Source organism: Pyrgilauda ruficollis, unplaced genomic scaffold, assembly GCF_017590135.1.
Source record: "Pyrgilauda ruficollis isolate IOZ18807 unplaced genomic scaffold, ASM1759013v1 scaffold16, whole genome shotgun sequence".
Classification (NCBI taxonomy): Eukaryota; Metazoa; Chordata; class Aves; order Passeriformes; family Passeridae; genus Pyrgilauda; species Pyrgilauda ruficollis.
In genome coordinates, this window is record NW_024514764.1 from 11,524,862 (window position 1) to 11,548,704 (window position 23,843).

The window sequence follows — 23,843 nt, forward strand, 5'->3', positions numbered from 1 at the left end:
GTAGCAAGAAGTGATTAAGTGCATTTACAAAGTGAGGACATCCGTTCCCAAGCTGCCTAACATCAATTAAAGGAGGCCAAATTAAATCGATGTTTTAATTCTACAAAATTAATGGTAACTTTTTTTTAATAGATGTAACAACATTTCCCTGAGGTCCTGTAATAAATTCTTATCACAGCAACTCATGTAGAAAGTAAATGGTTACATATCCATGAAAATGCCATGTTTAAAACCAGTTATGGGAAAGATGACAATGAGATCCTTAATGATTCCAGTGTTCTTCCAGGAATTTTATACTTGATTTAATGTTTGAGAGTTCTTTACTTTTAAACATGAGGAAAGCATGAAGGAAAAAACATTTTTGTTTATTATGGAAGTATTAAAATTTTTTGCATTAGTTCATTTTAAATAGAGCATTCCCCTAAACTCACGGGATCAGGAGCTAATTAAGGTTACTTGTAATTACTTTTAATCAAAATGCAATCATATGTCTTTACTTTATGTCATCCTATAAAAGGCAAGGGGGATTTTTTAATTTGTTTTGTTTGGGGGACTGGTTTGTTTGTTTGTTTTTGGTTTTAAGTGTTGGGTGACATAAACCAAACACTTCAATTTTCCATATCATCATTCCTGCTCAGGAGACAAAGAGACTGGAGATATCTGAGATGCAATTTTTCAACCTAGAAGCTGAGATGAAGGCACCTGCTCCTTGTGGCAGAGTGACACTGGCTGGGGGTGATAAGGAATTAGACACTCATCACCTCTGGGAGAGGCAGCTGAATTAATGGCTCTTATGGTTTCTAAACTATCACATTCTCTCTGCCATAATGCTCTTGTAATTATTAGAAAATACACATTTGACTACTTTCCATGGCTCCTTTAATTTAGTATTTAAAGCATTAAGTAAAGAGCCATAAACCAAAATTTCTGATAGTTAACAGCCACATTCAGGAGTATTTGTCACTGCCATTAACTCTTCTCCTTCTGGAGGATCTCTCCTAAAACATTGTTCTGAGAAGAACCATGATGCAGTATATGATACAATGAATAAAGCATTTATTAAAAGCTTAACAGAAACAGGATTAAATTACTCTGCCTGTTTGGTTCAGCTTTCTGTCTGTGTAAGTCTAGGCCTTAACCTGCTCCTGGGCTTCTCTTCTGAAAAGTACAACCCGTATCCAAATGGATTCTCAAGTCCATGCAAGACAAACTATTAAGTGATGAACATAGCCCAGCTCTTGAACACTGATTTTATAAATTCAGCACACTCTCAGTATTGATTTAAAATGCAGTTTTGTAACACAGGCTTTGTAGTGATGCTCCAAAATTCATTAAACACCACAGATATTTCCTCCTAGGACGTTATTCTGGTCTCCTGACAATTGGTGGCTTTACCAACATGTAATCATCTATGTTTATCTGGAGATGCCCTTGTGTTATTTGTCAGAATAAATCATCTAGAGCTCAAACACAATGCTGTTTCCAATTTCATGTTTTCACAAGTCCTGCTGAATGTGAAGAGCTGTTCAGCTGGGAGCTGCTTTGCCTCCCCAGAGAAGTTACAACAAAAGACATTCACTGAATCCAGAGCAGGAAAGAAATTCTTGTGTTATGTTTGAAGTGTAAGAATGTAAAGTCTGCATAAAAATGTAATGGAATTTAAAAGATTGAACACTTTGAGCTTCTCTACATGGTTTGGATCTACTCTGAATTCTTCAAATCCTACTCGGGACATTCACTATGTCCTTTGGGAACAAAGGGCACTAAGGAAGAAGGAAATGAGATACAGCGAGGAGAGCAATTTTCAAACCAACTGCTGGGAGTTACTCTGTTATAGATACACTGTGAAGATGATTCTGAAGACTTTAGCCTAGCCCCAAAATCAAACTCCCAATCCAACAATGTCCTTTAGTTAGAACACTTTAGTAATTCAGCACATCATATGCCAATAGTTCATTAATAAGTGAATAAACCACTTCCACACTGCAAGTAATTGAAAACTCTTTATCAGAACCAGAAACTAAAATCATGTTTCAGTGGCAGAGAAATGTGGAACTGCTGGGGAAAAAGGTGCCTTAACAAGCAGCTGTACACCCCAGGCTGCCTCTGTCATCTGCCATTTCCTAAGGTGGAAAATGCAGATCTTCCCTAAGCAAAGGGGCTTCCCCTACAACAGACATGTTTTAATTATGACCTCTGAGAAAACTCAAGAAAAGGAAGTATTTTGGCTATGCCTTGTTGATCTTTCTTCCAGGTTGCCATTACTGGGGAGGAGAAAGGCTCTGTTCCACCCAGTACTCCTCAGCTCCACACTTTCCTCCAGCACTCCAGAGTCTCTCCCAGGTCTACTCTGTTTTCTCCTCTGCAGTGCTGGGCAGCAACTTCTCTTTTTTTCTCCTTAAAGCAGCTACACCAGTACAGGCACTGCTGTTCTCCTTCCCAGAACCCAGCTTATGCAAAGCAGGAGACTGAGAACAATGCTGATTTTTTCTTCCCCTATTGCAGCAACATGAACATTTCTCCAAGCAACCACTGCAGTTTTAAATTGTCTCAAACCCTCCCTGGGTTTGTACAGAAGGGTAGGAAACACATTTAGTGGCTGTTAAACATGAATGGGAAAGCAAAATATTTTAGTACTTCAGTCAAAAGAATGAACCAAACACACACTGCCCCCAAACACCCCCTCATAATTCTGGATATTTACCTTTGCAGTGAGTATTGCTGCTAAGAAAACTGGTTTTTAAAAGTGCAAAGGGAATGGGCAGCAGCACCCTTCCACAACTTCCTGGTGAAGTCCCAACCCAAAATGCTGCTTGGCTCACAATTTCTTTATCTGTGAATAGATGTTGCCTATGAATATCTATTTTTATAAACACATTTTTCCCCCTAAACCTAAACCCCTCATGCTCTCTAAGTGCTGCATCAATGTGTTTGTACTGATGGAAACATTTCCCTTTGTCCTGCCCTGGAACTTATGGTTTGTTTGCTCCAAACTCCTCACATTCCATTCAGAAACTTTTCCCAAAATATCTATTTTGCCCATTTTGGGCTCAATGTTAAGCAGCAGCACAAGGTTTAATTAATAAGGAATCCAATCTTTCCTGCATTTTCACATATAAATTAAAGGTGTTGAACTAAATATCTGATGGAAAGATATCTGGTTTTGACCAGACACTGAAGTTCCTTTTTCTATTTAAAAGTGACCTTTGGGGACTGATTATTAACAATTTAAACCCCTCTTTCTCAGCTTCTGCCACCTCCTACCTAAACTGAGATCAGGTTCACTGCTCCTAAAACCTGGCAGGGTTCCATTAAGGCCCAGCTCCATTAAAGTTTATGAAGCTCTGCCAATTTCCCTGGCAGAGAATTTGGCCTGTGGTTTTTTTAAAGGTTGTAAGCCTTGCCTGCAAATACTACAATTCCATGTGGAATTCAGCTACTTTTTAATTTTTACAGCTGCCCATGTCAGCCAAAAGGTCTTGTCTTTAGACTATGAAATTCTTAACCACCTTCCAGTATTCTTACAGGCTCTTAAGAAGGGAATTTTTATCACATTGATTTGCATTATGAAATTTCATCTTTTGCCCTTGCTGCTGTAAATTTTTGTTCCATATCGAGAAAAGAAAACTTTTTTTCACCAATTATAGAAATAAAAGGCAGTTGTTTATTCACTCTACTTTTTACTAACAGAATTTCCAGTATAGGTTTTCAGTGTAAGAACTGAATAACCACCTGTACTCCTGCTAACCTGATTTACAATAATTAGTCAAAGGAACGAGAACAGTCCCAAACCAAATTTCACTAGGCCTGAAGATGGAAGAAAACCTTGGTAAGAATATCAGAAAAAAAGTTACTTTGAAATATATGGCTCCTTATTTTAAACAGCTAATGGTGAATAATAATGTACTTTCAGCTAAAACTTCCTTTGGATGTTTTTCTATAAGTACACTTCTTTTGTTAATGATGTACTTCATAAACATGACAATTGTTGCCCATGATTTTTTCCCAGCACACAGCCAAGGAATACATCCAATTTTAATGGGAAGAGCATGCAAAGGCCTTCTGAATGTTAGTCCTTGCAGAAGGAAGAGATTTATCTTCAAACAAAGATCTACTTAAATATGTTTGTGACAGCTGAGGAATTTATCTCCAATTCTTTTTGCCTGTGGTGTGCCACATTGCTATTTTCCTCATAGCAGCATGCAAGAAGCAAACTAAGATGTCATATACATAATACAGAGATAAAAAATGACCCTATTTCCATGTCCATGTGATAAATGGAATGAAAGTTCAGTGAACACATATTTGCACATTAATTGAACTGCATGATTCTGTCCTGTTCAATCAAGTCACGACTCTGTGTACCACAGGAAATTTTTCCCCAAGAACCATTAAACCAACCTTATTGCTTAAACACATACACATTTTTACCTATTTATCTTCCTGCCTTGCCAAGATAGAAGAAAAAAGTTACCTCTGCATATTCACATGATTGAAAACACATACACAGGAATTTATACATTCCTACATCACATCACTGTAATGAGAATCTGAACTAAGTGTTGCTGCTCACTGTAATCATCAGAGAACAAAGGTATTTGATCAACTTTCTCACCTATAAATATTTAGGAGACATTTGAGCTTTGAGAATATTAAGTTTTCCCTTAGAAATCAAGTTTCTTTTAGCTGATTTAATCATCAAGATCAATATAGCCCATCTAGAGCTGTGACAGTTTGATATTCTTGAAATCCACACTGAGGACTGACAGAAGTGTGATTAATACAGCACCTTAAAACCTTCATCAAAACACATCCAGATTCTCCCACAGGCAGTGAAAACTTACAGCATTCAGCAAGAGGATGTGGAAGGGAAGCAAGAAACAGAATCAATAAACAAAGTGCACTTTCAAGTCAATACCAACCCTTTAGTGAGACAAGCTTATATTCACTTCTGTCACCATCAAATTCCTGCTGCACTTTACTGAAACACATTCTGGAGACGCATGTCCATGGAATGTGCGTGTTTATATCCACACCCACAGAAAAGGCATGCAGGATGGCTCACTGCTGTCATTTTTAAATCTCATTTTCTTCAGAAGCCTCCTAGGAGTCCTGTCCAAACAGATTTGGGCAGAGTGGTGGTGGGGGGGTGCGTGGTTGCTGGTGGGAATGCAATTTTTAGATCCTTGGGGGAGAATTCCAGTTTCAGGCTCAGTGGTTGAATCCAAACAGCCACATCAGCCTGGGGAGCTCTGGGTACATTTCCCCTGCAGGAGCTCACTCTGCAAAGTGCAGTGACACCCACCACAATGCCAGCCTTGGGTCCCCCCTGTCCCATGAACAGCCTTGGAGCCATGACCAAAGGGACTGGGCAGCCTTTGGGTGAGAGAAGGACAAAAGAGAAGCCTGTGGAAACTTCACAAAGCAGACCTCAAAAGAAAGATAGAGGCTCAAAAAAACCAACCAACCAAAAAAAAAAAAAAAAAAAAAAAAAAAAAAAAAGCCCCAAAAAAACCACCCAAAACAAACAAACAGGGAAAAAAAATCTAAAAAACCCAAACCAAACTAACTACAAAACTAAACCAAACCAAACCCAAACTACCAAACTCCCAAAATCCCAAGCCTAGTTAAAAGACTGTTTGCAGATATAGAGACTTCATTGGGGAAGTTTGTGCAACTTTGAATGAAGTAAATGGAGGTAACTGAATTAGTCCATGGACCATTTTTCATACATATATTTAAAAAAATATCCCAAGTCTAAAGCCCATGTAGGCAACAGAGTCTCAGCTACCAGAGGCACACATAAGAGCCTGCATGGTATCATAGCAGTAAAGATTGCAGTCAACAAATATTCAGCCCTTGCTTTGTGATCCCTCTCCTAGGAGCACCATGACACACCTGGGCACTCTTCAGGCTGTGCTGGGACACCTCAAAAAGCACCTTTTTAAAAGCTTACAAGACCCAAGCTTTTGTCACTTGACCTGAGTAAAGGTAATTTATGTGTCCAAGTCCTTGCCAAACTGGATGACAATTAAAGCCAAATACTTATTTAAAGAAATACAAAATGAAGACTCAAGTTCCAATCATATATGTATTATAAATGCTCTATTTAATAATATATAACCAGTAAATTAGACAACTGGTTGTGTTTAAACTGATGTATTGCACAATTCATTCTATCAGGGGGATTATGAAAGTTTGTAATTTCCATTCATTATCTTTTGTTGAACTACTTACTTTTCAGTGGTAGAAGCTTCTGCTTCCATGAGTAAAGTAGTCCCCAAACCATAAATTATATCCTACAGTTTTGACATCATTTATTTTCATACCATTATACATGCCAACCTTTTGACTACTCAAGATCAAAAGAGTTGCTCTCCAGGCTCATATTTCACTATAGCTCTCATATTTTATGCAGCAAATTAGGTTTTACAGTAGCAGCTGCAGCAAGACTGTCTCTCACACTGCACAGCTTAAAATTACTGCACAGGATTTCAGAGGGAAGGAGCACAATCCTAGAAATTCATGCTCAAGTTAAAAATGGATGAAAACTTTGTATAATTCTTCTCCATCCATTTTGTGTAGTCCTTTTACATCTCTATGTAGCTAATGGGGTTAAACCTCAAAACTACAAAAGGAAGTCAGGATTCTGCCTTTGGTAATAAAAGTTGGAGGGGAATCCATCAAATCCTGGTGAAGGCAGGTATTTGGTGTGTTCAGGGGGGGCTGCACCCCAGGCACATCCGAGGGTCACCCTCCAGGCACACACTGCCATGAATTTCCTTCCTGCCACGTTTGCAATGTCCATATTAACTTGTCAGGATAATTGCTCCAGCTGGGAGCTCCCAACACTGCCAATCAAAGGTTTTTTTGGGATCTGAAGACACAGAAGGAGCTCAGCAGGATTTATATGGGACACTGAGTTACCCAGAGACACCTTTCACTGGGAGCTCAGACCCTTAATCAGCTTGCATGGTTGAAAAATACTTTTTAGTGGAAATAACTGAAGTCACAACATCAAAATCTCAACTTCTGCACAGTTACAACTGTTCAGATCTAAAAGCTTGAAAATTAAAAATAATTTTAATTTATAAGTCTTGATTTTACACTTTACAATTATAAATATTCTTAGTTATATCATGCAGAATTATGGCACCATTGCTGTTACCTTTTTAAGAAAAAGTACTGGTACCTATTTATACACTATTTGTGACAGCTTGATTTAGCCAAATCTAAAGTCAACAGACCAAGCAAAAATTACAATCTTACTGCAATAATTATCCTTTTGATATATTCTGAAGTCCCACTACAAACTACAGAGATTTTAAACACTCAAAATAATCAAAATTATGATTATAAGGAAAACTTTATGCTATACTCCTATATATTTGTAGTTTTCTTTAAAAGCAAGTATTTTCTTGCTAAGAATCCTAAAGATAGGAACTTTAAAAAATACTAATAGCAAATTCTTTATTAGTCATCATGATTGATCACTCCATGCCTCAATCCACTTGGAGGGAAGAGGGAATACAGAGCTGGGTAAGATTAACAATGCACAGTTTCAAGCAAAAGCTGTGGCTGATGCAAAGTATTGATGCACCAGAACGGGGAGAAGCTGTAATCCACTCACTCATTCTGAAAAACAACCTGAAAATAGAAATGGAAATGTCTCCTGTCCTGAGCACACACATCCCCTGCAGTGATGGCACACGAGGTCCTTGCATGTTAAGTGTACTGGGGAGAATAAAGTAGGGCAGGGAGGGGAGGGAGGCTGAATGACATGTTTTTATGTTTTTATACAGCACCTGCAATTTACCCTGACAGCATCCAACCAAGCATTCATCTCTCCCCAGATAAAGTTCCCACTGATATCATAGTTTTCCCATAGAAATCAATCAGACAGCCAACAGAATTTAAAAATTCCTCATGAGCTAGCAGAAAGAATTATAAGTCTAGCAGGAACAGAGCACATTGCAAGGCATCAAAGCAGTCACTGTAGGACAATATTGGTAGAGGCATATCTCCTGAGCAGACTCTGCTATCTGTTTACACACACATCTCACCGACTCCTTTTCCAAAAGGAATTAGTTCACCTTGGCATCAGGAGCAGGTAACAGAAGCAGGTATGGTCCTGCTGGCAGTGAGACCCCAGCTCTGCTGCTGCCTCACCACAAGATTCCTTCATTTCTCTTGTTCTGCATCACCTCCAGAGTGTGTCAGACACTGGGCAGAGTGTGCAGCACAGCCTGATGGGCTGGGGGCCCCCAGGAGCAGTGCAAGACAAGCAGACAATAATGTGAGCCAGCACAAACCCTTCACAGAATCACAGAATGACCAGGTTGGAAGAGACCTTCAAGATCATCGACACCACGGCCCATGGAGGCTTTCAGGCCGTATCTGCCACAGACACCTCGCACGTGTGCGCTCATATCGCTCCTGCAAACACATTTCCTGCACACAGGGTTTTCATACACATGGAACAAATCAAAAACAAGTGAAATTGTCTGTCCTGCCAGTGGATTCTCCTCTCTCCACCCAGGGAGCAGCAGAGGGTGGAAGAAGGGAATCCATGTGCTGGCCCTTTCTGAACACTCTGCTCCCCAGGCCTGACGTGTTCCTGCCACATCAGAGATATGGGGGCTTAACAGTGACATTTCCCGGTCATCAAGGACCTGATGGATCCTTGGATAAATCAGACTCACTTCTGTTATCATTAGAGCCATATTCTCCTTATTATTCTGAGGTTTCCTGTAAACTGTGATTTAACAACCTCCTTGGGCTTTGAGCTGATTTTGATTCCATTTTATTGAGACATATTGGCACCCTTTTCTTTATGAGAGTAAAAAATAGGCTGCCTTGACATTCCTCCCATTAAAGCAGGCAGAGAGTTAACACACAGTTATGCTGAACTTGTATTTCAATCAGGCATGACCTCTCACTTCTCACAAGAAGGCCTTGAACTTCACTGTATCATTTATTCAAATATTGCAGAGGAAAAGAGGAATCACAACAAGCTTTCTCTGTTCTATTTTGGTAACACCATTTGTTTCAGAAAAAGGAAAAGAAATTATGCTTTGCCTAACATAAAGATCATTTATTCTCACTGCTAATTAGAAGGAAGAGCACTCTGGAAAGTCAAATAGTTTGCTGAATGAGACATCTTTTCATGGGGAAAAATGTACATACAAAAAACAATAAAAGGACTAGATGCCATATACCTGTAATAGATAAAGTTAACAGAATGGAAAAAAAGCATTCCTCAAACTGTTGTTCCAGCAAATTACATGAAAACTTATTTTACTGTGTGTTATGGGAATTGCTACAGTGTACAGCTTTATTTGAGACTGACCTCAGGCCCATTTTGTAATAGTATTAACAGAATCTGTTATGGGTTTGAACAAGAAACCAGGGTAAGCTGTGATAAAATCTTTGTGTTTGACTACCTATGCATAACTTATTCCTTTTTAAGATACCTCTAACTTGCATATTTACAAGCCTATGACCCTAACAGACACGGTGTGGGCAGATTTGGCAATTATTTTTGGAAGGCTTTGCTGCCTACAGCTTTGACTCTGTCACTATTTGTTGTCCCTTTGTTTTAAATGAAGGAAGGAAGGTCCTGGGATCACTTGACAGCTTCCTCTAGATGTTCTCATCTCTGTGGTGCTATGTGGCAACCAGCATTTAGAACAAAACCCAGCTGGTTTGTTTCTTCCTAAAACATTCAGGAGCTGCACAAACACACTAAGTTTTCATCCAGACTTCATACAAAATTTAGTAAGGGAACACAGCAGTGTCACCTAAGAACAAAGAAAAAGGAATAAACAAATTTCAAGACTACTCAGATCAACAGTTCAAGAGCAACCAAGTAGAGGCTCTGATAAAAGATTTTAGAAAACAAACCTAAGTGCTTCTTTATTCAAAAGCAGAGCAGAGAGCTTCCACACAAGCACTCCAACAGCAAACAATGGAGAGGCTCGAATGAGATAAGACCTGACACAAAGGTAAGCCAGAACAAGGGGATTTGGGGTTGTAGCTTTCTCAGAACTGTTCATGAAGACCCAAAGATAAAGCAAAATCAAATCAAATCAAATTAGGCAAAACTCAGGACCACTATTCTCAAAGCTGAGGAAATGTCCTGTGTGTCCTGTCATCCCCACAGTTATGTAAGGCCTCCAAACCCCACCAGAACTGTGGTGTTGTGCCCGTGTGGCTTCCAGGCAGAAATTTTGAGCAGCTTGCCATTATGACAAAGGAACCGTTTCCCTCAAGCTGAAAATCCATCAAGCAGTTCTGCATGCCTGTTATCTTTTTATTTGCTATTTTACGTGAGTTACTCCACTCAACTCAGTCAGATATTTCCCAACAACATTAATGCCCTGATTAAGGAAAATAGTTAATTACCCTTTACCTCCAATTAAGATTTGCCCTGTATTGGGGAACTTTGGCAATCCTTCTGAGCACTTTCATGAATGGGAGAAACAGCACCCAGCCATAACCTCACACACAGATCTGTGCCTACAAAGTCAGCAGGCCTACAGCTGGTGCAAACCTCAGCTGGTGAGCTCTTAAAAAACAGCCAATATGTTAACTCAAGGTTTTGGAATCAATAGAGCACTAACAAACAAAGCAATTCAACTGGCCAACACAGAAACTTGCAATATTCCCAAAATTTTACACACACAAGAGAAAAACGTAAATGAGAACATTTGACAAATAAATAAGAAAACAGACTGCATAGAAGGCAGCAGAGTCAATAGCAGTACCCACACAGTGAAAAATCTCAGCCCCAAAATCCCATTGCAAAACAAGAAACTGAAAATGACTCCTGATAGAACAGCACCAAACATTTGAACAGTGCAACAGTGCAAAAACAGATACAAATGCTACTGCTGAAACTCCCTGAGACAAGCCAAGTATGCAATTGAATCAGACCAGCTACATTGAACACCGATATTACAGTCTCAATCTAAATAAAAATGAATGATCTCATTCTTTTGCAGTATGCAAGTGAACTCGTGTTCTTTAAAGTAACTAGCACAGTTTATCTATCCTCTTTAATAATGCAATTTAATTTACCAAAGGTTCATATTAAAAATTTATCCAGCAGTTAGAGTCACCTACATATTTTGTCACCGTTAAACATTAGCTTTGGAGCACACCACGGATTCTCTACTGTGAGTCCGAGAAGGGCTTCACAGAGGAACACTCTGAGCTTCCAATTGACATTACAAATAAATGACTCAGGCACTGTGCACCAAATTAAAATATCTGCCAGTCATTACAAGTGCAGTGACTTGTTCAGGAGCACTGTTCAGGAGAGGCAAATGCATTCAAACACGTTTGTGCTCACAAAGGACTGCCACTTCTGCTTTAGCAGTCGGTTATTCCAAACATACTTCAATAATCAGGATATTTTCACCTCTAAGAACACCTCCAGACCATTCAGAAATACTCACACATCAAGAGGAAAACTGACAAAATAAATGTGAGTCCAAAAGGATCAAGCTAACCCGCAGCAATGTCAAGAACCTAACGCACAACACTGACGACGGCACTCCAGAATTCAAGGAGAACTCAGCTCAGCACAAAATCCAGCTGCTCTTCCATGCTCCAGTCTGTTCCAGCAGCTCCTGGCATGTGGTACAAGAAGAATGAGGCAAAGCAGGTGTGGAGGGGGACAGAACATGCGCCAAGCCCCAGAACCACCTCTGCAGCAGGTACAAGCCAGCTTGGCTGAGGAGCAAAGGAGAAAACGGGAAGGGCACAGGGCAAGGTCAGCTTGCACCTTCTGGGGCTGGGAAATAAAACACTGAACAAGCCTCTGAATTGTGTGGTTTTGATACCATGGAAACCTTCAGAAAGACATGCACAATGGCTAAACTTTCCTAGAAGGGCTTTATGAGCTTAAATATTGTTATACCATGACCAGATTTCCAAAGATTGGCTTGTTAAGCACTAGAAGGAGCACAAATGCCATCCTGAAGTAACTTAAACTTTCACCCCGAAATTGTAAGCAAGCTGGCCCCTCTATCAGAAGCACAGAGAGCTATTACCATTCCGCCAGTATAAGACAGAATTTCCTACCTCAGCTTTGCTGGCATCCAGCGATGTCAAAACCTGAAAATTACAGGAAAAATGCATTAGTATTGATCCAGCAAAACAGGAGTGGGATTAATTGGCTTTTGAGGTAACTGACATCAATTGGTTCTGATGGCTTGAGGGAACAGAACTGAAGAGAACTGTCTTTCACACTGAGACTCTTCATCTCTCATGCACTTCAGAAGGCAAAACCAGGCATATATTAAAACAGTAAAATTTAGGAATATTGGGTAAAACTCCAGGAAATACACCAAAAGAGAACTGGGAAAATATGTTTATATTTCTACTTATTTTTAATTAGTTGATGAAGAGCAATGCAACCATAAGCTTTCCAACCCAGACACAATTCCCAGGACACACCCTGAAAAGAGTTCAGTTCCACAGTGGTAGAAACAACACAGTCTGAAGGCCACGTTCCATTTGGAGCGGAACAAAGGAAGTTTTGCCAGATCCTTCTCACTAGGGACAGCCTGCTGGGAACAGGTGCCCAGGGTTTGGCCACCTGGGAGCTCCAGGGCTGACTTCCAGCAGCCAAAGCTGCCCTGAAGCACAAACATCACCGAGTTCTCTGCCACTCAAGGGTTACACTGAGCTCAGCTGAGGTCAGTGTCCAACACCAGGGAGATCCAAAGTCAACTGCTGTGAAAAACTGCACAAAACCCACTGCTGGCAATAGAGAGAAATTCATCATTTATATTAAAGGAACTGAAACATTTTAAGACACATATACACTGCCATAGGTCAAACAAGAGACAGGAAGTTAATAAGCTCATATTAGACTCTGAAGGCTGTTTAACCATGTTGTAAGACAAAAATCTTTGTTAGAACTTTATGTCACAATATTGTCACCATTGTACTAGGTTGAAAAGCCCTTAATAGTCTCCTCACAAATTCCAGACTGACACCTAGCTATAATTCTGTCTGCAGGAGAATAGATCTTCCTTTATGTTGGTGTTAATCATCACTTCTAAAGGACATCCCCAGTTCTCCCAAGCTCCCAGGAGCAGGAGGAGGAGTGCCCAGCCATGACCCTGGCTGAGGGAAGGTGGAGGAGAGCACAGTTTATTGAACAGAGCTCAGCCTGCACAGCAAAGGAGAAAATTTGTGTGCAGAGCTGCTGTTCAATGGAAGACATCTGTGGATTCATCAAAAACTTATTTCAAAGGAATTTAGGAATGAAAATGAACTCCTGTCACAACACGACACGGCACCTGCAATCACAAACAGTTATTTAATTTAACCTGATTCAAACCCAGGTTCAGCTCTATTTGGAATGTGGATCTTTGTCACTAATGGGATTTTTGAAGCTGTTCAAGAATTTCTCTCACACGAGCACAACTGACCTTATTTGAATTCTATTTAGTTACAAACAACCTATCGCCTTTTTTGTTGTTGTTAATCCTCTTCATCGATATTTTTTAGTGTTAGCACTTATTTTTCCTTTTCAAAATAAACCATACAAAAAGCCATCCCATCCATTCCCTGCTGGCATTCCCTCTGGTCACTCTGGTAGCATCCCCTCACAAAAAGTTCTTTCTACTAATAGACTCATAGAGTTACACTCCACTTATACCAATTTAATTACATCTTTCTTGGAGACAAATTACTAAAAGCGCATATTGTAGAGGATACACCAAAAACCTGTCTTAAACCACCAGAATTTGGAGTGGAGCTTCCTGCAGCTGCCATAAATCCTGCTCTAAACCCTCTGTCAAAGGTGCCTATCTTCTCCCTCAATCAGCTTTGCAAGAAAAGTGAATAGAGCTGAACAATGTGACTATTCCAGCCAGGACTCACTAATGCCTTGCAAGGCAATTACTCTTCTGTTTTAATAATTCACCTTACGTGTCCAAAGACTGTATTTCTATTTTATATTTTTGTACCTTCCTGGTGCTTTACAGTCTCCCAGTGGTCAGCTGGACCACTGGACATATTATGTCCCTATCTTTCTTCTCCAAGTTATTGTCTGATAAATCCCTGCTCAGCAGCTGAATTCCAGTTAGTTCTTAGAAGCATGACCTTTTCCTCAGTATTACTAACATTAATTCACTTTTATTTCAGTCTGCAAGCCCATCCATCTCTTCCTGGATAACACACTCTGTGTTAGCAATTCCTCCCAGCTTTACCTTTTTATCAAATTCCATTAGCACATTCTTAGGCCAAGCATACTAATGAAAAATTATCAAACAAAATGACAAATAACACAGTGACACTGCAAAGAGAGGAGCTTTCTGTCCAGCAGTGCAGCAGCAGCTGCCCCTGGTACAGCAGGTCAGGGTGCCAGGCTGTCACAGCAGAGTTGTCCTGCTGAAATACTGCAGCAGCCAGAGCTACACAGCTGAGAGAACATCTGCACCCAGGCTGGACACAGGGACAGGAACATACCCCCAGTTATTCTGGGAACTCTGCAAAACGATCCTCACACCAGAGGGATTGTGATCTTTGATAGTACCCTCACCACTACAGCAATGGAGACAAAGATGGAGTGTTTCTACTTAAAATAATGGCATTCCTCAAGCTAATGTTGAATTAATAAACAGTAAAACACATTCATTTAATATTATGGGTCAAACAACACTCATTAAATTAATGGGCTATTGTTAGTCTGTGAAGACCTGACAATTATCTAAAAGTTTTAACAGTGATTTTTATTTATGTGTCTTAACACAGTGAATTATCATTCTATCTGTAGGACTGATTTCTTCCTCCCCCTCACTCCCACCCCCATGTTCCCAAAACATGTAATTTCTAGCCCAGCAGCTGTATCTGCTGTCATGTTTGAGGAGCAGTGAATGAAGACATGGGAGCAGTGTAATGGGTATGACAAAGAACTGCAGTTCCAAGCCAGCCTTTGCTGAGGCTTTCGAGGAAGTGTCTGTGTGTCACAGTGTGATCACTCAATTAAATCCTCTGAGAAGGCACTGCCAGCCCTCAGGCTCCTTAGGCAGAGCTAAGATCTGCAGCCAAGCCACCCGAGACACAAAGCCAATTTATTCACCCCCGGCCCAGGCAATCCTGGGTCAGGAAGCACCTGGAGTGATGTGTCCATGATAAGCTAATTATTGGAGAAGGTGGAAGTGGGCCCAGGGAGGAGCAGAGAGGAGAGCTGTGCTGCAGACAAGGTGTGTCATCATCAGCTCACCTCATTTCCCTTTGCAGATGCCCTTCTGCAATAATCCACTGCTCTGCCCCACGAGTCCTGTGAGGGATCATCATTTTCTCTCTCCTGCTGCTCCCCCCATGACATTTGATGCCCTAGTTGAAACCACAGCAATTCCACCAGGAGGAATTATGGCTCAGGTGAGGGATCCTTGTCTCTCTCTCTCTCTCTCTAATCCCTCTGTGACATAACAAAACCCTGGGTTTATGTCACTTTCCCAAGCAAAATGCAATTTATTCTTCTTGTGCTACAAGGTAGATGTGACACAGAAAACATCTTTAAAAATGGCTTTTTTGCTATTCCTGGAACTTGTGCTCCATGCAGAACTTCCCATTCTGCATGAGGAATCCTGCAAATACTGACAAAACCATAGACATGGTAATAACACTGCAAAAAGAGTCTTTTTAACTGTGTTTACTGCTTTTAGCATTTAGAAAGGTCTTGTCCTGGGGTGTATGCATAGTCTCTCTCTCCAGAATGAGCAGAGGACAATATTTGCCATTCTAAACCAGGAAGGCAACAGCTGCTATTTGTTACATATCTCAAGACAATGCCTTACCAAAAAGAAAGAAAGGAAACTGTCTTAAACAAAGAAAGCTCCTCAAACATGAGGCTGGACAGCTCATTTAGTATCAATTTTGTATTAAAAGTACAAGAAATTCCCTGTGTCAAAGTTCAAAGAAAAAAAAAACCAGGAAAAAATTGCAAAGTACATGTTTTGAGCCAGGATTTTCAACCATCCTGTGCCTGAAGGTGAGTGATAATTTCACTGAACTGTCCCATCTCACCCACACCAGTGTGAAGCCATTTTTCTGTCACTAATTTTTCTAAAAAAGACATTTAAAAATTTTTTTCACTTTCCCACATCAATCTGAATCCTATACATTTAAAAAAACAAAACCAATCTCTTTTTATCTTTAATATCTTTCCTCCTTCCCAGGTTCTCATGGAATGAAAGAAAAGATTGAGAAAAAAAATGAGGCCAGGACTAGAAAAAAATCATGCTGCAAATAAACATTTAAAATATGCTAAAGGAAACAATCTTTGGCAATTTGAACTTTAGAAACTTGTTTGGAATAACAGGCATAGAGGATTTTAAGCATGAAGAAAAGATATAAACCTAGAAATAGTAACCTAGAAATAGTATTAATGGAATTGGAATTGTTAATGCCAAGACAGAATTAATTTTATTTCTTTTTAACAAAAGATATCTGACAGATAGTCCTGGAGACCAACGCCTCCACTGCTTAACCACTCTTGAAACTGCTGCAATAATACCCTGCAAGGGAGCTCAGCAGGATTTGCACTGGTGAGATCAGGGGCAGAGACTTGACAAGGTCCTGTGGATGTGCTGGCATTTATCTGAACAAATGTGAAATTCTACCTTTAAAGTTTGTCTCACTGAGCTCAGGCAGTATTAAAAAATCACAATTTGATAATCAGTGTGCCGCAACCTTTTATTAAATTAGGAATCCAGCTGTGGGCTGGGAGGGATGGGATATTGATTGCCCACTGGCTTTTCCCAGTTTTTGTCTGCCTGGAGCAGCCAGCCTGGCTCCTCAGGGTTCAGAGCAGATTTCTGATTGTGGCTCCCAGTCCAGGCCACTGAACAGAACCTGAGCTGCTGGAGCTCTTTTATGGCAGTGGCCTGGGTTGTAAGATGTGGTTTGGGGATGCGTATTCCATTGCCATCTGCCAGAGGTGAGGCACTTCTGTTCATGGGGCAGTTTTCTTTGTCTCTCCCACAACCCATCCTCCCTCCAGGAGATCTCTGCTGTCCATGGCCACTGAGTGTCCCTGCAGGGCTGATCAAATTCCATCATCCCATGGGGAGATGCTCCGCCCAGGGGAGGAGCCAAGCATTCCTACCTGGATACAATCTGAGCCTGGAACAGCACAGCAGCCTTTGCCCACTGCATTCCCAGAGGAGCAGCTTTCTCCTGCCCTGCATTCCCAGAGGGAGAGCAGGCCCATCTCCAGCAGCCCTGGAGCTTCAGAGGAAAACTCCAGCCTTGTGCAGGATCCCTGCTCCAGCAGAAGCACAGCTGGCACTGCAGGAGGGCTGAGCCCCATGGAATGGGGCTGTGCCACCACCCTGACACACAGGGGATCAGTTCCTGTTCTCTGGCAGTGTTGTTTTGTATTACTGCATTTTTTTCTATTTTTATTGTTCTTCCCTAATAAAAAACTGTTATTCCTGCTCCCATATCTTTGCCTGAGAGCCCCTTAATTTCAAAATTATAATAATTCATAGGAAGGGGGTTTACATTTTCCATTTCAGGGGAGGCTCCTGCCTTCCTTAGCAGACACCTGTCTTTTCAAACCAAGACAGGCTGCAAAGAAACCAGCCCTGTGCTGTGTTCTTCACTAGCTCTGACTCCATTATGTGAACAATTACCTGTAATCTCACTGCTCCACTGTGATAAACAACAGCAGGGGAACAGCAGAAAGAAAAAAGATAAAACCAAACCAACCAACAAGCCTTTTGGAATATTGCAATGTATTGTCTGGCACTTTTAGTGTTGACAAAATTAGAAAAATAAGCCAAACCATATTGTAATATTTCACTTCCTAAAGCACTGTGCCTTTGAAACATGGAATTCTCATGCCTCTTGCCAAATTTAGTGAAGTAATCATGATAAATATAGCTATAAATCTAAATTATTCTTTAAATGTATTTGAATCTCTCTATCAAAAGCATAGAAAAATATGCATGCAAGAGAGATCACCTTCTTGCTAAAGCAGTTCCTGCTAATTCATCAGTTTTTATTCACTCCCTCCTTGATTTCAAAAAGCAATTCTGGAAAGTGAAGCAAAATGGACTTTTACATCCCCACTCCCACCTACGACTACCAAGAAGCCCCACATGACCCTTTATTAACCTAATCCTTAATGGTCACCAAAGCTCCTGAGCATCAGGAAGGTGGGACTTGACCCAAAAATGTTAATTCATCACGGCTGAGCTTTTTCATTTGTGTTCTTACCCTTGTTCTGACTAATGCTCAAATAAAGTTCTAAACTAAAATTATTTTTCTTGATTAACACCCGGGATATTTTTTTATAATTGTCTGTGAAGGATTTAAGAGGTTTATTTATAGCAACTCCTCTCTTCACAATATAATCAAGATAGCCAAACTGAGACTTTCTAGAAAAGAAAACTCTCAGATGGATTTTTGCCTGGGACACGAAAATGAACACCTACATTTTTAAAAGCCAAGATTTAATTTTTTAAAGCCAAGTCTTGGGCCCCACAGAAGCTATGAGGATAAAATGTTGCCCTTCAGTACTTGCTCCTGAAAGCACAAGTGAGAAATTCCTGGGATATCCTGCAGGATCAGCTCCCTGGGGCTTCCACAAGGCTAAACATAACAACCTATGGCTGTTACCCATGAGTGCCCAGTAAAAAAAATCCAATCTATTAAAGGCATACCTGAATGGAATATGCTGAAGGGAGAACAGGGGGAATCAAGACTCATATTTCATAGATATGTATCTTTAATTAAATTTTGCTCAGTTTATTTACTGCTATGGATAACAGCATTAGGTTACTCCAAATTTCTGTTAACTCAGTAAGTCTACAGGCAATGACTTCAGCAGTTGGTGAAAAATATATCTGCTCTTAACTACATCCTAGTAGTATTTGTGATGCTCAATTAATATTGGCCTTTTAAGAACTTTAATTTAAATTTACTCTATAAATCAGTCTGCAAAATGTGGAGCAGTTATCATGGATAGTTCACTTAACGTATGAAGTCTCAGTTATAATATCATCTTTTAAAAAATTTCTGTAGTGGAACCAAATAAACTCTAAAATAAATTAAAAAAAGGAAAACAATTCCTGAAACACTTGTTCTAACTAACTTATACAATTATTTTAATGAAAGATTTTGTGCGTCTGGTACAAAGCAGATGGAAAACAACATGGTTTTCTCTTTGAAATTTGAACTCACTTTTACAAAGCAACCTGACCTGCACAGAACTTTCCAAATGGCTCCTCTTTAATATTGGGAATAAATCCATTACTCTTATAATGAGGTAATGAGAGAAAACATCAATACACAATAAGTTAACCACAAAAAATTACACAGGTTTTGTGTGCAATAAAATGTATGGTCTTTGCTGTTCTCTTAAAAGTAACTTAAACCTACTTTATCCATACCTTTAGCAAAATGTCCACATGCATTGCTGCCTATGATAATCTTGACAATTTCTAGAAGTCAGCAAAAGTAGGATTTCACACTTATTAGATGGTAGAAATTCATGATCCAGATTGCAACTGCAATAAACTAAATCTGAACTTCAAGGTAAACAAAGCATTTTAAAGTAAACTGTTGAGCCACTACAGCTTTTCCACGGAGTCTGTTAAAAAATTACATTAATGCTCCCTTCTTAATTTAGCAAGAAAAACAAACAAACAAACAACCCAACTGGAATATAAATATAAACAAAAAGATTTCTGCTGATTTTTTTTCATGTGCCAATAATTTTGTAAGGCAAGAGGATAGAGTGAAAAGGCAGCAATGAAACAATTCCCTCACCACACTCAGCAGCACTATTAGCACTATCCATTTCACCCAGGAGCAATAAACTCACATTTTTCAGAATGCCCACATTATGCCAGAATAATATAAAAATAGATGATGAAGCAAAAATGAGGCAGCTTTAGCCCGGTGTCCTGCAGTAAGTGCTGTAATTGCACAGCCGGCTCATTACAGAAAGCCAGTCCCCTGAGCCTCCCCTGTCCCAGTTCAGCGACAGTAATAGAAAGCAGCTGGGTGAGGACACCAGGTCAGCACAATCATTAGCCCTGAAAATTGCATCCCCCTGCCCCCGTGCAGCAGCCAGGCGTGCACACACCATCAGCCTCCCAAACACCAGGTCAGAGGGGATGAACTCCACCCAGGAACTCCATTAGCAGCGCCCTGCCAGCTCCCAGCTGCCCTCACTCCTGCAAAATTCCAGCCCTGGAATGAATTTGGGCTGCTGCCCTGGGGGTGCTGGGCAGGGTGGGGGCAGTGCCATGCCCGGGGACACCCTGGAGCCTCAGCTGCCTCGGGGGCTCGTTGCCTCTGTTGGGGACAGGAGCTGGGTACTGGCACTGCCAGGGCTGAGACAGCTCCCAGCACTGCCCAGGTCATGGAGGGGCCACCTGGAACAGGGGCTAGACAAGATTAAGAGAATAGAAGCAGGTATTTATTAAAGGTGTATCCAATAGATACCCTTTGGGCAGTCAGGAGCCTCCCAGAGGCTGCACCCAGGATGGACAATGGGCACGAGTTTTTCACACAATTGTAAGTTTGGTCCATTTACACATCAGGGGTTAATCCTCCAATTACAGCTTCAGGTAATGAAGTCATTTACCTCCAGTTTGCTCCCCCACAACAAACTTTTGTTTATACCTTTTGGGGCCTGAGACCATGAGGTGTCCTTGAGTTTCAGGCCTAGAGATGAATTGTTTTGTCTGAATAAAATGGGAGAACAATGTCTGACAGGCTATGTAGTTTTAGAGTTATACACTAAAGCAGTACAGGATCTGAAAAATATAAAAGCTAAACCCTAAGGCATCAACAGGAAGGTGATGCTGCCAGCAGCCACTACCATCAACAGGAGTAGCAGGACATCCTACCCCCCATAAAATCTCATCTGTTCTTTGTTAAGCATAACAAATATTGAGTTTGTTAAGCATAACAAAAATTTGAGTTATCCCAGATAACTCAAACAGGACAAGATGTCTCCCAGGGAGTTATATTGGTGCCATGGGGTTAGCACTGGGCTGGCATCTCCCAAGTGCCAGTAAACATCGTGGTCTGAAGGAACATGTGACAAGCTGGATTTCTATCCACTTTACAACCACAGGAGTCATACCAAACTTTCACAAAGTAGAAGTCTTCCATGTGTTTTCCTGGAAATGTGTGGAGTTTCTCCCATGAGTAGGAATGCCTGCTCTATGATCACTACCCTGGGGTTAAGTGAGGGAATCTGTGCATTATCATTATTTTGGTGGTAAGTTACATTCAACTCCTAATCCATACCATTTATTTTGACAGCTTTAATATAAGTACCTTGATGTCATTGACTTTGTTATGATGTTCTAATCAACTATATTTTTTTAATTTTATGCAGTATAGGAAATAATTCTGATTAAGATCTTCCATCTGTTATCTTTTGTCTGTTCATTTGTCTTAATAAATAATTCATTTTTATACAAGTATATCTGATTTGCCATCATTAGAGCTTGTGGGACAAAGCAATTCAATTATACCTTTATAACTGCTTTAAATTTAAACTGTTGCCAAACCCAAGGCTAAGGAACAATTTACCTTCATTTAAATTTGTTCAGGGAAGGAGCTTAAATGCACAAAGGGGTTCTCTCTGCCCCTCATCCTCAGGGCAGCTCAGAGTCCCACAGGTGTGAGGAGCAGCTCTGGCAGGAGCTGGGCAGCAAGACTGGCCAGTGTGGTGGCCCAGGGTGTTTCAGCCCCCAGCAGCCACCCCCAGGGCCACGAGCAATGGGCAACAGTGGCCTCTCAGCCCTCCTGCTCTGAGCAGCAGAGATCCCCTCCCAAATAAATCCTTCTAAGACACAAGGTCCCCCTGGTTGCATCAGCTGCACCATCACATACTCCCGGTTCTCAGGGGGCTCTTTGGAGCTGGGGTGTCTGTGAGGGACAGCAATGGGACCACACACAAAGTGTGGTCCTGCAGTGGCACAGGCAGGGCTCTGTTGTCCCCAGCTGCCAGGGGCTGAAGGCCTGGCCTGGTACAAACACCAGTTCCCATGTCCCAGGGGCACATGTTCCTCCTCCATCATCTCTCCGTCTGTGCTCGAGGCCGTGAGGCACAAAGACGGAGCTCTCTGCCAGCATTCCCATGCCTTCTGATTAAAATGCAGCCTGTGAAGTCAGCCAGGCTCTCTCAGGTTGGGATGCTCATTCCCACCTTTCCCAGGGATGAGTCTCCTGCTGGGACCAGTGTGTCCACAGCCCCTGTATTGAAGGGGGCGACTGCGACGCAGGTGAGGGAGAGAGAATGATGCATCTGACGCCATCATCAGAAGGCTAATTAATAACTTTATTACACTATACTATATACATTGCCTCTAAACTGAATCTGCCTTGCACTCACCCTTGCTCACAACTGCACTCATCCCTGATTCTCCCGTGACTGTCCCGTGACAATCCAACACACACACACACTCTCCTGACACTGACAGGCCAAGGAAACAAAACACCCTCACTCTGGGTAAACAGTCTCCATATTGCATTCTATTCTACTTTGGCACAACACAGGCACAGCAAGTGATAAGAATTGTGTTTCCTTTCTCTGATGTTCAGAGAATGTGAATCCCAGAAATATTCCTGGGAAGAATTGTGCCTTGCTTTTTCTCTGTGAAGAGAAATGTGGCAACACCCCTGGGCAAAGCAAGGCACTACCTTCATGGTCCTGACAAGTTTTGGTCACAAAAGCCACAACCCCTCCATCAATGCCAAAGACTAAAGAAGTTCGACTATGTGCTGATGTTCTCCAAATTGTTTCTACCAGCACTAGTTCTGGCTGGTTTGTTTTGGGGAAATTAATGATGATACAGCAAGGTCGTGGTACCTCTGCTGTAGCGAACAGATGTTGACACATTAATGCCACCGGCCCGTGCTGCACGAGGACAGAGCTGCTCCTGGCTGTCACTGCACCAGCTGAGCAAAAGCAAGCAGCCCAGCCTAAGAAATTCAGTCTCAAAGGCAAACGTGTGAAGAGAAGAGCTGCACTTTGCAAAGCCATCGCTCTGTATCGTCCTCATCAAAACACGCCACTTTTCTCTTTTTTAAAAATCAACCCAAAGCCAGCAGAACAATAAGAAACCAAATCTTTTTCCCTCTCAGCAGCACAGACAGTTTTCAATGCCATTTGTAAGCTGCCTATTTATCCCTGACATTCACAGCGTGAGTGTTTCTCCAGTTCAGGTTGCTCTCTTACACCGAGGTAGAAATAATCAAGTATTTTTCCATCTTTTTGCTGGGAGGACTCAGAGCTGAGGGTGCATATCTATAGCTCTGTTAACCTGGTGTGAGATTCTCATGGTAAACTGCACAGCAGGAAGGCACCACCATTCCCAAAGATTCCAGTCAGCAGGGAGAGCAGCAGCCTCACCACTGGAAGGGAGCAGAATGGGGGTAGTTTGATGTCTAAACTGAAACAAACACTTTCTTCTTAATAACCTCATGGCAGCAATGCATTAAAGCATTAAAAAAGGGAATAGATCAGCAGGATGAGAGCAGGGAGGTACTTCACCAGGATAAAGCAATGCACAGCCCCTTTACCTGTGGGGAAGTTTAAGATTTGTGGTCAGTATTGTTAAGTTTTATCTAAAGTACTTCCTTTAAAGGAATTTTACTATATTTGGGAGCTATTACTACAAACTGAATTACAGAAAAGGCATCAGTGCCCTAAGAGTTGGCTACATAAGTGCCATGTGTCAGACTATTCAGAATTTTGAGTCATATTTTAAAATATGGAACTTCTGACAACACGACAGTCACTGTAGCTGGAAATGGATAGCAATTCTTCCATCAGCCCAGCCTCAAAC

At 41.1% G+C, this 23,843-nt stretch overlaps 1 protein-coding gene across 1 annotated transcript in view; it reads right to left on the bottom strand.

Moving 5' to 3' along the window:
• The window catches only part of RBFOX1 (RNA binding fox-1 homolog 1), a 1,143,576-nt gene that overhangs the window by 866,143 nt on the left and 253,590 nt on the right, over positions 1 to 23,843 (bottom strand). The window contains exon 3 of the mRNA XM_041462423.1: positions 12,088 to 12,120. Within this exon, the coding sequence (XP_041318357.1) occupies positions 12,088 to 12,120 (33 nt within the window). The remainder of the gene's footprint in view (positions 1 to 12,087; positions 12,121 to 23,843) is intronic.